Genomic DNA, 13,290 nt, shown 5'->3' with positions numbered 1-13,290 from the left:
GAGGCCAGATGAGTCAACTTATTTTGATGAAACTGGACTGGTAGGTTCATACCAGGATGTAGTTGTATGCTTTTGAGCACCGTTGCTATGGACGCCACCGTTGCCAAGCAACGGGACTTTGAAATTTTTTAAAAAATTGAAAATCAAAAATCTGCTTCCAGGCTTTTATGCGGACTATAATCAACCTCTTTGTCAAAAAATTTCAGCCCGATCCGTCAAAAACTGTATGACTCGTATGCAATTATATAGCAATCACCCATGTCGCCTACCGGCTTGTACCAGACTTAGTATGACTCTACCAGCACCTATTCCTTCCTTTCTTTGTCTTTCTTCCTTATACTCTATTTTTTTCTTCAATTAATTTTCAAGAATATTTGATCTTTTTGTGGTATGCTTTCTGTAACAAGCTCATTCCTTCTCCCTCTCCTCCTATTCCAACCCAAAGGGCCACAGCCAACGGGGAAAGAAACAGGAGACTTGAAAGTCCAAGGTGAGTCGTGTACAATGCAATGGAAGTCCTGCATGCAATGAAATGAAATAATGAAAGTCATTGCAATGCAATGAAAGTCCTGTATGGTTTACTTTCTTTGTGTCTGTGACCCTTAGAGAAGTTTGTACACGCATCACTTAAAGGTCAATAAATTGTTTGCCATTCCTTTCAACTAAGTCGTTGTTTTTCTGCAGTAGCCACATACTTGGGCATCCGCAAGACCAAGTCCAGAAAGGGTCCCAGCTCCGGTTCACCGGGGCAGTGAGTGCCACGGCTGCTGTGATGTGTTTTTAAAAAAAAGTGGCTCACGTGATGGACTCTGAAGTCGGGGAGGGGACAAAGAGTATCGTGCAACCATCGAGTGCACATTGCTGCAGAAAGTGAGCCCTGGTGTACAGAGACACGGAGCTCGGTGTACATCAGTGGAACCTTCTCTTCTCCCTAATCTTTCCCCCATTGTCCTCCTGAGTTTTCAGAGAGAATTGCACAAGCTGTGAAACGTAGCTGTTTCGAATTCGCCCTTTGTCTTATGTGCGTAATATTCAGCCGTCTGACTGATGGTAGCCGATCTAAACCCACTTCCGCACGTGGCCCATTTTCTTCCCCCATTTCTCTGGAGTGGTGGCTCGAACGAACGCCGAAGCCCAACTCAGAGGATGATAGAGAAAGAGGCAGACCTACTGTATAAGACCGAGCTTGCCCTGTGTAATGGTAGGCCATCCTGCTGAGCAGAGAGTGTGCGTCTCCGTTTGCCAATGTATATATATATATATATATATATATATATATAAGGAGACCCCAATTGCAAAGAACTCGCAGTAGCATTGCCCGCTGACTTATCCGACAGAGATTAGTACATAACAAGAATATTCTCAGAACAGCCGAATGTCTGTCTATATCGTGACTTGCATAATTTTTCATGAGATGTACGAATTCAGGTAAATTAATCGTTGAAGAATAATAGTCGAGGGTCTGGTGGGAGTGCTGTTAATATTTGTTTTTGTTTTATTTTTTGATGTTGGTACATTTGAATGGTATTGACGCTTAGCGCTGTGTGATGGTTTACTAAAGAAAATCAACCTGCATTAAACACATTTCACAAATGCTATTCCCTCTTCTTTACATCTCACACCTCCCAAGTTCTCTTCTGCCATCAACTTCCCCCTGCTCTCCTCCCTCCCCTCCCACCCCACACCTCCTTACCCCAACACCTACCCTACCCTTACATCCACCCAACTCTTACACCCTACACCCACCCTCCCCAAACACCCACCCTACCATTACACCCAACCCACCCTCCCCCAACACCCACCCTACCATTACACCCGACCCCGACACCCACCCGACCCCGACACCCACACCCACTCGACCCCAACACCAACCCTACCCCAACACCCACCATACCATTACACCTTACACCCTACCCTACCCTAACACCCACCCGACCCCAACACTCACCCTACCCATCAATTAACTTTTCATCACTTCTCTTCCTCCATCAACAAAAATGCACTGTTTCATTCCATGCAATCCTGGGTAGATTTATTTTATATTTTTGTTCCCATTCCTGGAATGTTAACGTAACAAAAAGAGCAACAGATTGTACTGTAAAAAAAAAATCAAAAAAGCTTGTTTTTATCGTTGTCTTGTTCCTGACCTCCATGGTTTTGTTTCAACCTGTTCATTGTTCCTCTTGGCTCCTCTTCCTCTTTCTCTGTGTATTGCCTGTGCGTGCGTAAGTATTAAATTGTGAAGTACTTTCGTACAACCTACGAAGTTTGCCATTTGTCACTTGAACAATGGATTGTCCTTTTTCGTTACACTCCACGTCTGATGTTCACCAAATTCGTGGAGATTTTGGACAAGCACAACCGACTCGTTTTCCCAACAAAAGAGAAAGTTCAAAAAGTTAACGTATCAGCCACGGCGTGACCTTCGTCGGGGACGACACATGATGTCCGTGCCCACAATTTAAATACCTTCCTGAAGGGCGTGACACAAACCTGCAAGATACTCCCTGCGACCGTGTGCCTCCCGTACACTTCCATTCATTTTGCTAGATTAAAACACGGTACTGTGTTTGAAATGATTGTGTGGAAGATCTGTTGTGATGCGTCTCAGGGTGCAAAGAAAGAATAGCCATTGTGCACGGAGGGTTTCTTTCGGTGTATTTTATTTGCAGCGATGCTTGGTTGTATTAGGATGGAATCTCACTCTTCTGGCTTTATGCACTGGAAATTTTGAGCTCGACAACCCTGCTGGGTCCAGTCACAGCTGATAACGTTATTCATTATCCTCAAGAAACGCTTCACTTCTGTGCTGGCATGAGGCTATCGATAGGCTGGTTCTTCTCGAGGACCTTTTCCATTTCGATGAGCAGTTTGACTCCATCGACCACCATCTGCACCTGATCCACCTCCGAGGAGCCAATACGATCCAGGTTTGAGACGTCGTACACGCCTCCCACAGCCGCCGTGTCAACACCCCCTGGGGCACACAGGTCGATTTAAAAGCTTGAATCAGCATTTACATTTTGGCTTTTGAAAAGTTATACAGCTTGTATAAATTTCCGTTCATAAAGTTCCGTTTGGCAAATAGCCGACGTTGGAACCCCAAAAGATGCAATAAACGACGACGAATGAAAAATTTGAATTATGTTACAAAGAGGGTGAGGTGATGTGATGGATGTAAGCACGAATCGTGAGAGTTTACGAAAAGGTTACAGCACAAATTTGGGTTTGTTTGGTATGGTGGTGGTGGTAGGTGAGTAGGGAATTAATTTTGCTTTCATTCAAAGTCGGAGGGGAGGGAGGTGTGAATTTTGCTTTAAGTGACTCCACCTTGTCCTATGTGATGGTACAGAGGTAGTGCACTTGCCTTTGAGCTGTCTAGTCTGAATTTGATTCCCAAACTGACTACAAGCTGGCTGCTGGTGCTCCATAGGCAGGTGTTACATAACATTGTGCCATCCCCCGGATATACATAAAGCTGGTTGTCCCATTTGCTGGCAACAACTGATGGTGGATGTTAAACATCCCACGGTGTTTTCCATAAAAAGTGGGCAAGTTATCACCAGCACCCTTAATTTACAAATTCCAGACCTAACATAAAAAAGACACCACAACAGTGGTCCACCTGCACCCTCGTAATGCTGCATTCAGCTGAAAAAAAAAAAAAATTCGTAATTTAATCCCTGTCGAATATGTATTTAACAACTGCACCATTGAACATTTTCCTTATCCAAACATTCCAAGAGGTCAAAGGAGACGAAGGCAATTGTACTGTTATACTCATTCCATTCAGTCTTGCTGCCATGAATTTGGCCAAGGTTCCTGCACACAATGGTGTATTCCTTTAAAAAGTCACGAGGAGGGAAGGGGAAGGTCTTTTAACAGCCCCAGACAAGTGTTTGTTCAAAAGGACAGCTGGTTAAGTCCATTCCAGGAGACAGCATACTCTTTTGCAAAGCCCTGCCTTTTTACCTGGAAAATATAGTACTGTACGTCTTCAGATCTTATTCCACCGGGAATCAAACACTCTTTGGACAACTTAAGATTCGTGCACTGTTGAGGAATGATCCTGTAAGTCTCCCGGCTTGGTAAAGACCTAAAAATGTATACGTATTCAAACTGGCAAACATCACTTGTTGAAAATGATAAGAAACTGGTCTCTTGTGAGTACACGCCTCTGGCTATTGTCAGAGAGCTGTCTCAGGGACGCAGTCTGACAATTCATTCAGACCAACTGTCAGGAACTGGCAAGCTGCCCTCTCATTTCACAGGACTGGTCTTCCAACTCAACCTCACCTGATATCGGTGCCACCTGTGAATTCTTCCACGAAAGCCTGCTCTCTCTCATACACAAATCGATCTCATCTCATCTGCAGTTATCGTGCCCATCCTTTCGTCCCAGGTATGCAATCCTGTGGTAAAGCAGTTGCATCCAAAAAACTTGCATTCTCTTCGTCGAAGGCAACTCTTACTGAAGGAAACATCAGATCATTCCACAAAGCCCACAAGCGTCCACTCTCAGGAGAGCCAGGAAACATCTGGCCAACCTCAAGACTGAACTTTCAAAACTGTCTCCTTCCTAAAAGACCTGGTGGTGCCTTGTGAAGTCCGTCTCTGGAGTATGCTCCCCCTCCATTCCTTCCCTCACTTCAAATGGCACCAGAGCAAACTCTGCTCGTGAGAATGCTTCTCAATTCTGTGTTTAGTTCCATACTTGCATACCCATTCTCATTATTTGCACCTACTCTACACACGTGCACCCATCGACTCCTGGACACTGTCTTTCTCATCCGAGAAGGTGATGTTTTTGGCAACCCTCAAGGCCAATTCTGTGACTGACCGAGACGACGTTGGTGAATGTATCCGAAAAGTCTACTCTGTTGCACTTGCTAATCATCTTTCTGCTCTGATCACCTTATAATTTACCTGAGGTCACCTTCTGTCAACTTGGAAGTCGGCCAACTTCACTGAATTGCCGAAAAATGGGACAAAAATAAATCTTAAGTACCGGCCGATGAGGTTACTTCCAATCATAAGCAAATCAAGGAGTTGACATCAAATCCTTACTTTTCTTAAATACCTGATCTCAGAACATAATTTTGGTTTCTGACACAGTCACTCCACTGTGGACATGCTGCTTCTGATCTCCGAACAATGGATGGAGATCCTCAATCTCAGAGATGAGGACTCTGGACTTGAGCATTTGATAAAGTCTGGCATCCCACCCTGCTCTCCAAACTCTGCTGATGGCATCCAAGACTACCTTCTCTCATGACTTCGTGACTTCCTCCACTCTCTTAATCAGTGTGTGACTCTTGAAAAGGACCTCTCATCTTTCCCTGTCAGAGCTAGAATGCCTCAAGGCATTGTCTTTGGCCCTGTCCTGTTCCTTATCTTCATAGATGATCTTTCAGATCCTCTGGAAAATCCTCAACTTTTTACTGACAACCGCACCCTCTGCTGTAACATCCCTCATCCTGCAGAAATGCAATTGGCAGCCTCTTCCCTCTCCACAGACCTACATACAACCAGGAGCTGATCCAACACTTTGATTGATTGAATTTATTCGGCAAACTTGGAATCTTTCAACCCTGACACACACACACACACACACACACACACACACACACACACACACACACACACACACACACACACACACACACACACACACACACACACACACACACACACACACACACACACACACTCTGTCCTCTGATAGAAATGTCTGGTGACCTCACAGGCAACCATGATCTTCCTGAAGAAACCTCTTGAAGTTTCTGCCCCCCTCTGTGTGTTCTGCCCCCCTCCCCCAATCCCAGGTTTCTCCAGGGTACACACATTCTGCCAGTAACCCACTTTTGGTGGAACTCCCAAATACAGGCTCATTTCTCACCTCCACCCATTTCGTTCCTCTTTTCTCCCACCTGTGGAACCAACTTCCTCAGTCTGTTCAATCCCATTCCTTCCTTTCTGGCTTAAATGGCTGTCCACCACCTCAGGTCATGTCCCATCAATACTCTGATCTTTTCTGCCCTCATTAACTATCCCTAATCCCACCCCTTCCTCTCTCCCTCTACCAATCTTTTATTTATGCCGTTGCTCTTTCTTTCATTCCTGGTTTTTCGTTCCGTTATTTTATCCCCTTGTGATTGAGCTTGTATCCAGCTTGTTTACCCCGTGTCCTCTTCTCCCTCCACTCATCCTTTTGTTCTCCCTCTGTGCTGTCCCTCTATCCTGCTGTTGGTATTTCCCTGTCTTCCATTGTGTTTGTTCTGTTCTTTTCTGTGTTCTCGCTCTTCCAAGTGTACAAAAGAAAGAAAGAAAAAAAAAAAAAAACAGTGTTGGGGTTTTTCTCTCAAGCAATTCCGTACCAGTGCCACGCTTCTGCAGACGCAACCGCGTGAGAACCTCCTCGAACTTTGGATGCTTGGACATGTGTGGAAGTTTGACATGCACGCCACCTCTCAATCCTGTGCCCAGGTTGGATGGGCAGGTGAGCACGTAGCCCAGATGCTCGGTCCACATAAATGGATGGCCCTTCTCCTTGAAGATCTCCTCGATCTGGGTGGGTTAATGGTCAATGCAAGGTCATCAACATTTTTTTCCCTCATGGATACAGCTGTTTTTATTCAATCAACCAAATGGTGAAACTGTCCCCAGACATTTCATGGCTCAAGCCACCCATTACATTGAAACTGCAAATAATTATTGGCACAAAAACAAAGCTTAACTTGTTTTAATAAGCCAAAAGTTGAATCCCACCTTCTGCAGACCAATGCAGAAACGATTGAAAACCTCTTTCATATTTCCTCCTTTCTGCATGGAGATGACACGGAGATGGTCTTCCTCGTTCACCCACACCAAGAAGGTCTTGTTGTCATTGTGCCTGAAAAACAAAAAAACTCATTTTTACCAAAATCCTTGTTGCACATGAGTCATCCTAAAATGTACACATCAACTGGTCTTACAAAATAGGTTTTGTGATCGAAATAACTTATTACCTCTGCCACTGAAGGTGGACAAAGGTTGTTTTCTCTCTTGTCTGTTTGTTTGTCTGTCTCTGAGCAGGATGTCTCAAAGTTGTGGATGGATCGAGACAAAACTTGTTGGACAGATTGAGTGTCTGCCAAGGACGAATTGATTGGATTTTGGTGATGATCCAGATCCGAGAATTTTTTCCATGATTCTTCACCATTGACAGCTATGAGCCAAAACTATATATAGCACGATATTTCAAAAAGTTGTGGACGGATTATGACAAAGCTTATTGGACGAGTTGGGTAAGTAACCAGAACAAGCCGATTATATTTTGGTTCAGGTCTGAATCCAGATCTGGCGTAAACTGTTCAGCCTTGTGGAGGTATGCGCTTTACCAAGTGCCGTTCTAGTTTTTTATGCCTCCGCACCAAGGGTGCCGGAGGCATTATGTTTCCGGATTGTCCGTCCGTCCGGATTTTCGTTTACGCGACAACTCAAGAAGCTAATTGTAGAATTTCATCAAACTTGGTAAAAAGGTAAAGTAAGACAGGGCAATTAAGTGATTAGATTTTGGGCCAGATATGATAACAGTCAAATATGTCAATACTCAAGTGTTTGTGTGGGAGAGCGGAGGCATACCATCGACTGCGCGCAGTCGGATTACTCTAGTTTTCAATATGTTCTCGTCCTACCCATCCACGGTCAAATGAAACTTGCTTCTGAAGTGCCCCAGATTTTAAGAAATGCTCTCTCTGCTCTCTCAATCCCGTGACCCTCCCCAGCTCCTCCAGGACGCATGCTACCATTAGCAGGTGAACGTTAAAGGTGCCTTTCCTGAAGAGTGAGTCATTGCCTACATCATGAGCAAATTACAAATTCCTTCCCAAATAAAGTTCAGTCGAACATCAGCTCTGGCGAGTCGGTTCGTGAAAGACTTGAGCTGAAATTGTTCCTCAGTTGACCTCGCAGGAAGTGGAAATAAGTGGGGCCGTTAAAGAAGTCATAGAGTAGTTGTACTTATAGTATATAAACTTGATTTATCAATATTTTTGTTCTGATTCCATTCTTACAACTAACTTCATGTATCTTAACATTCATATTCCTTTAAGATCTTTGGCCAGGGTGGAGGTTAATCATATCGACCTCTTTCCCAGATACTGTGGGAGCTTTAACCTCCATCATCTAAATGTAGCCAGGACAGCCGGCTTAATGTCCCCAGCCGAAGGAAGGATGGAAGTGCGTTCGGGCACTGCTTCGCATCGCTCATAAGAACTGCAGTTGAGTTTGAGGGTCAACACCAGACAACAACTCGAGGGCATCGAACAAACAAGCAATCCTGCACTTCCAATAAATCAAATGATGTGAAGGATTCAACCAATGAACCACAGGGTGTTTCTCCATCGTTTATGGTCATGTGGACATTCTCAATGATCAAATAACGAGGAAGAAAGGGGGGGGGAACCTGTTGGGTGACACATGCCTGGTGTTGGCTTAATGGTTCAGGTGGTGGGCTTGGGAGCCTATGATCCTGAGTTCAAATCCCACTCAGTGGGGTTTAATACCAGGTGAATTAATAATATTAAAACATCCAATTCACTCGGGTGAATTAATACCAGGTGGGGTTGACTCTGCCTGTCATCCTTCCGAGGTCGGCAAAAATGAGTGCCAGCTTGCTGGTATCCTGTGTCAGAGTGGTGACCCATACAGGATTGTGCCCAATAAATAGCCGAGGGGACTGCTTCGGCAGCACCAACGCTCTGCACAGAGTATGATCCCAATGGATGGATGGATGGTGACACTTGGGACACTTATACGAAGTTGCAAGTACCCCCCCTGAAGTGGTGTCAAGATTAGGCAAATATTCGAAAATGATTTTTTTTTTCAATGACCATTTAATCAAACTGTCGTGATGCATCTCGGAGCACAAAGAAAGAATGGCCAGTGTGCATGGAGGGTTTCTTTCAGTGCATTTTATTTGCAGCGATGCTCGTTTGTACTCAAATGGAATCTCTCTTGTGGCAATATGCAATGGTATTTTTGAGCTAGATATTCACAATCAGTCAAAAAAGTCCTTACCAGATCCCACGGGCATCAGGCCAGTCACGCCCCATTCCAGAGGCGAGGAGAAGTGGAGACACGGGCTTGTCAAACAGAAAGTGATCGTCGATAAGAGTCTGTTGCTCAGCCTCGGTCATGCCCTTAAGTGCGTAGTACTTCCCTTTGAGGTCGCCAGACAGCTTGTTGAGTGCTAGGAATCGAAGGGCACAATACATGTCAGGAACACTGTACTTTGAATATGGTATCACAAATATCGCATAAAGTGTTCCATTAGACACCATAAGCTATTCCGCAAAGGACATTTGAAGATCGATGTAGCAAACCTTCGATGGAGAGCTTTTCAATGGCACGACGTTCCCCACGGCTGCAATGGGGTGGCAAGCAGAAGCCCTTGATACTGCGACCTGTGCGGACGCGTGAGCTGATTACGTAGTTTGGATCCAGGTCATCTCCACCCTGCGAGTATGCACCATAGAGGCAGTCATATTGTTTCTGCCAAAAGCAATCCTCACCTTCAAATCGTATTCAATACAGGATGTAGTCACAACGTCCGCTGCCCCCCCCCTCCCACCAAGAGATCTATTTTATAAAAGAGCCGTTTGTCGTGTGAGTCACCATTTTTCTCAGAGATGGCTGAACGGATCTCCGCCAAACTTTCAGAGGTTCATCAGTGAGTGCCGTGGAATGTTTTAAACCAAAAAGTTTTGAAATTTTTGGAAAAAAAAAAAAAGTTCCATTTGTTTTAGATTGTAGCTACGTGAAAGGTAATATTGAATGATCCCCGACCCCCATTCCTTAGTGAGTATAAGGAAGTGTTTTCAGCCAGTACAAAAAATTTCTTCAAAATGCCAACATGACTGACAGCGCAGGGGCAACGTCGTGGACCCCTGCTGGTATTCAATAAACAAGAAGTCACAAATCCCTGTCCCCTCCCCAAATCGACATCCAAGAACTATGGAAGAGTTAAGAAATCCTCCTCCCCTCACCCTTTTACTACCTGATAAGGACGAACTGATTAGATTTTGGTGAAGATCCAGATTCTATAATTTTTTTAAAGTGATTCTTCACCATTGAGAGATGGAGCCAAAAACGACATATATATTACGGTATCTCAAAACGGTATGGACGGATTCAGCCAAAACTTGGTGGACATGTTGGGTGTGTTAAAGACAAATGGATTAAATTTTGGTGAAGATATTGGATCTGGATACGAGAATTTTTAAGTGATTCATTGCCATTGAAAGATGGGGACAAAAACGATATATAGCACGAGGTTTAAAAAACTTGTGGACGACTTATAACAAAACTATGTGGATGAGTTGGGTCAGTGATGAGAACGAGCCGATTAGATTTTGGTTGAGGTCCGGCCCATCGGTAGGATACAAAACATAACCTGTTCAACCTGGTGCAGGTATGTGCTCTACAGAGTGCTGTTCTAGTATTCCAAAAGGTTTTGCAGCCAAAAGCATGACTGATTCCTTGGCATCACGAGACTCCCTCCTCCATCGGTAGGGGAAAACTTTTTGACTCCCCCACATTTGACTCCCCCTTTTGATCTCTTGCTACATTTGTTCTCAAATTGCTTTCATGAGGTCATAGTCCCACGACGAGCAGACTCGGACCTTCATTTGGTTCCGTTCAAACTGGTCATCAGTTGCAACATGGTACCCTAGATTTGGGGTCAGTATGTGCTGACCTTCAGGTTGGCAGGGTTAAGGTCTGTCTTATGCTTGTCTGTGGCCTTGTATCCACCATGCCTGTCTGAAATCACGGGGTCCAGAAGGTCTTTGAAGACGTCGTAGCACTCCTCATCTCCAGCCACACAACCCACAGTCATGATGAAGGGGTGCCCTGTGGGTGAAGGAAATGAAGAAAATCAGGAAGTTAGTTCCTTTGAAAGTCAGTCACCCTACTCAAGCTTCGACCTGGGAACCACAGTAGGGTCCCAGCCTGGAGAGGACGTTGAATGTCCTAAAGGTTCCTCGACCTTCCTCTCCTGCAATTCCATTTCTCACACGTGCAAATCCTGGCAGGTCTCCATTTCAGGTATGCCTGGAGTCCATTTGAACACCTTTAACCGTTCATCGCAATATGGTGACCTCGCTCGAAGTGCGCAGCAGTCCTCCAATTTATGACGTCACCGTTGAACGCATGTAACCAATCCAGAGCTGGTGAACACTTTGCCTCGATGCCCTATCCAGTTACCTCGCCATATAAAGCGTTCAGCCACCCGCGTCGGGTCTATGTCAGGCAGCTTTCTTCTATTTATACAACCGCATTGCATTTCACCACATTCCACCACATTTGTCAATTCGAACAAAGCACAGTACATTCGAGCAGCTTCACCATGTTATGCAAATTATGTGATTCATGGTTGAAGGGATCGTGGAGCATTTTAAACTCCACTTACACTTTCCATAATCACCGTTTATGACGTCGTTTTTAGAAACATGTTTGGAAAATAAATTTTTGTGACGTAATGCATTGTCGTGGTCAATTAAAAAAAATATATATACATATTATATGTTAATGACATCATGCACAATTTTTAATCATTTTTATCTACGCTTTTATGACGTCATGCCCGATCCTGTTTGCTTATTCACTTGTGACGTCATACACGATCACGTTTGATGGTTGTTATTCGTGTTAACTATTTTGCATGTGGCCAACTGATTGACACGAAACCGATTTTGTTGTTCGATTCTTAAACGTCAAATGTATCGACTGATTATGAGGTTTTGTAATTGTTAATAGGGTGAGGTTAACAAGCCATTATCGGTTACAAGAAGTTTGTTACCCGCCAAACCGTAATGAACGCTGTATGGACCACGTGTGAAAATGCGTGTCATTTGACCATTTCAATCAATGGGACTGGTGTAAGGAGATCATCCCTTGGCAGACAGTATCGGGCTTCGTTAGACAAGCATTTTGACAAATTCAAAAGTAAAAGACGAGTTTTACGTCATTATGCACTGATATGAGTACATGTCGATCTTTCCAGGGTTCGCTCACCAGGGTTGTCGACGCCTGTCTGGATGACGTCGTCCAACGTGAATCCGCTGGGAGTTTGCTTGTCTCGCAGCTTCTTGTACATGTCCAAGGTGAGTACTTTGGCCATGTGGTTGTTGTGAGCGCTTAGGTCTGGAAACTCTTCCTCTGCCTTGTAGTTCATTTTGAACTCGACGTGTGAGTACGGCATCTTGGCGGTTGTTCCTGTTGGGCCGAGAAACCACCAACCACCGGTAGTCATGTATCTCATGTTCACAACCAGAGCACGTATCATCGCCATTGGTGATCAAGCACCACAGGGCGAGTTCAAAAAATAAATAAACCCACCACAATAAACCACCTGAGATCCGAGACTGCAGCACCAACCCCCCCCGCCCCCCAGCTCTTCAACTACCACCTAACAAGCCTCATCTAACTCAACCACGACCACAAACTAACCCCAACTCATCAACTCCCACATCAAACCGCTCCAGATTCTTACATCACAATCTTAAACCATCCAAGTTGCTATCGCCACTAAGGAATCGAAAAAACGAACGGATTCGAACCAACCGACTAACCGTCCTCACACCGGCCGCACGAACCGATCGCATCCTCAGTCCGGACTGGACCCTCCACCATCGCCAGATTCTGATGTACCATAAACCACACACTCTAATACAGAGCATCGGTGCTGCTGAAGCAGCTTGTTAGCAAGGGTTACACGAGGTGGTTTGCCATTGCCTTCCCAGCAGTAGTTAGGGCAGGAATTTGTAATTTGGTCATGGTGCCAGCGATAGCGGCGATTTAGCTTCGCCAGTGACACCGTGGGATCTTTAGCGTCCACCAACTGAGGTCAGCAGAGGGACGCCTAGTTTGACGTCCATCCGAGGGCCGAACGGATTGGAATTGATGAACCACCCTGCCTGTGAAACACCGGGATGACAGCTTATCGCTGCGTTGGGATTCGAACCCAGGCTCGAGAGCTTAGAGGCGAGTGTGCGTCCCACCAGATCGAGGCCATCCTGCCAGTCCCTCTTACCTGAACAGGAGCGAATTCGCTGCGGGTTTACAAGAAGAGTGGACGGGCCCGGCTTCCTCGGAGCTCTCCGGGGTCTTTAAGCATGCCTTGCGGTCCTGATTGGTCGGCTTTATCGGGCGCAATGTGATCCGCGAGGTTCGCATTACTGGAACCGTATTCCCAGCCTGGAACGTCGCGGTTCATCTTTTCAACGGCGTCTGCGGAAAACCACCAAA

The 13,290-nt window shown here is 45.2% G+C and overlaps 2 protein-coding genes across 8 annotated transcripts in view; one reads left to right on the top strand and one right to left on the bottom strand.

The window, feature by feature from the left end:
* Nucleotides 1-2,262, top strand: part of LOC147028409 (MAP/microtubule affinity-regulating kinase 3-like) — a 113,171-nt gene extending 110,909 nt beyond the window's left edge. For 4 of the 7 annotated variants that reach the window (XM_085878762.1, XM_085878765.1, XM_085878763.1 and 1 more), the window contains exons 18-19: nucleotides 446-490; nucleotides 685-2,262. In XM_085878762.1, coding sequence (XP_085734888.1) covers nucleotides 446-481 — 36 coding nt within the window. In that variant the 3' untranslated portion in view covers nucleotides 482-490; nucleotides 685-2,262. The remainder of the gene's footprint in view (nucleotides 1-445; nucleotides 491-684) is intronic. The other 3 variants (XM_085878766.1, XM_085878764.1, XM_085878761.1) reach the window with 1 other exon arrangement.
* Nucleotides 2,263-2,646: 384 nt separating this feature from the next.
* Nucleotides 2,647-13,221, bottom strand: LOC147028408 (creatine kinase M-type). The gene is made up of 8 exons (XM_085878771.1): nucleotides 13,076-13,221; nucleotides 12,058-12,258; nucleotides 10,739-10,893; nucleotides 9,366-9,498; nucleotides 9,061-9,232; nucleotides 6,769-6,892; nucleotides 6,378-6,567; nucleotides 2,647-2,977 (listed from the first exon to the last, which is right to left on the bottom strand). The coding sequence occupies exons 2-8, from the start codon at nucleotides 12,242-12,244 to the stop codon at nucleotides 2,799-2,801; spliced, it is 1,140 nt and encodes a 379-aa protein (XP_085734897.1). The 5' UTR covers nucleotides 12,245-12,258; nucleotides 13,076-13,221; the 3' UTR covers nucleotides 2,647-2,798.
* Between the last annotated feature and the right edge of the window lie 69 nt (nucleotides 13,222-13,290).

Source organism: Eptatretus burgeri, chromosome 4 (genome assembly GCF_056783735.1).
Source record: "Eptatretus burgeri isolate ZD-2024b chromosome 4, Ebu_testis_v1, whole genome shotgun sequence".
NCBI lineage: Eukaryota > Metazoa > Chordata > Myxini > Myxiniformes > Myxinidae > Eptatretus > Eptatretus burgeri.
Note: the sequence above shows the minus strand (reverse complement) of the source record. Positions and strands in the feature narration are given on the sequence as shown.

What these genes read in the sequence shown, in the direction of transcription:
- LOC147028408 (XM_085878771.1), bottom strand. Translation starts at nt 12,244, where the DNA reads ATGCCGTACTCACACGTCGAGTTCAAAATGAACTACAAGGCAGAGGAA. An exon ending in TGAAAAGCTCTCCATCGAAG is followed by an intron (nt 9,233 to 9,365) that starts GTTTGCTACATC and finishes TTCGATTCCTAG; the next exon opens with CACTCAACAAGCTGTCTGGC. An exon ending in TCTGCAGAAGCGTGGCACTG is followed by an intron (nt 2,978 to 6,377) that starts GTACGGAATTGC and finishes TGTGTGCCCCAG; the next exon opens with GGGGTGTTGACACGGCGGCT.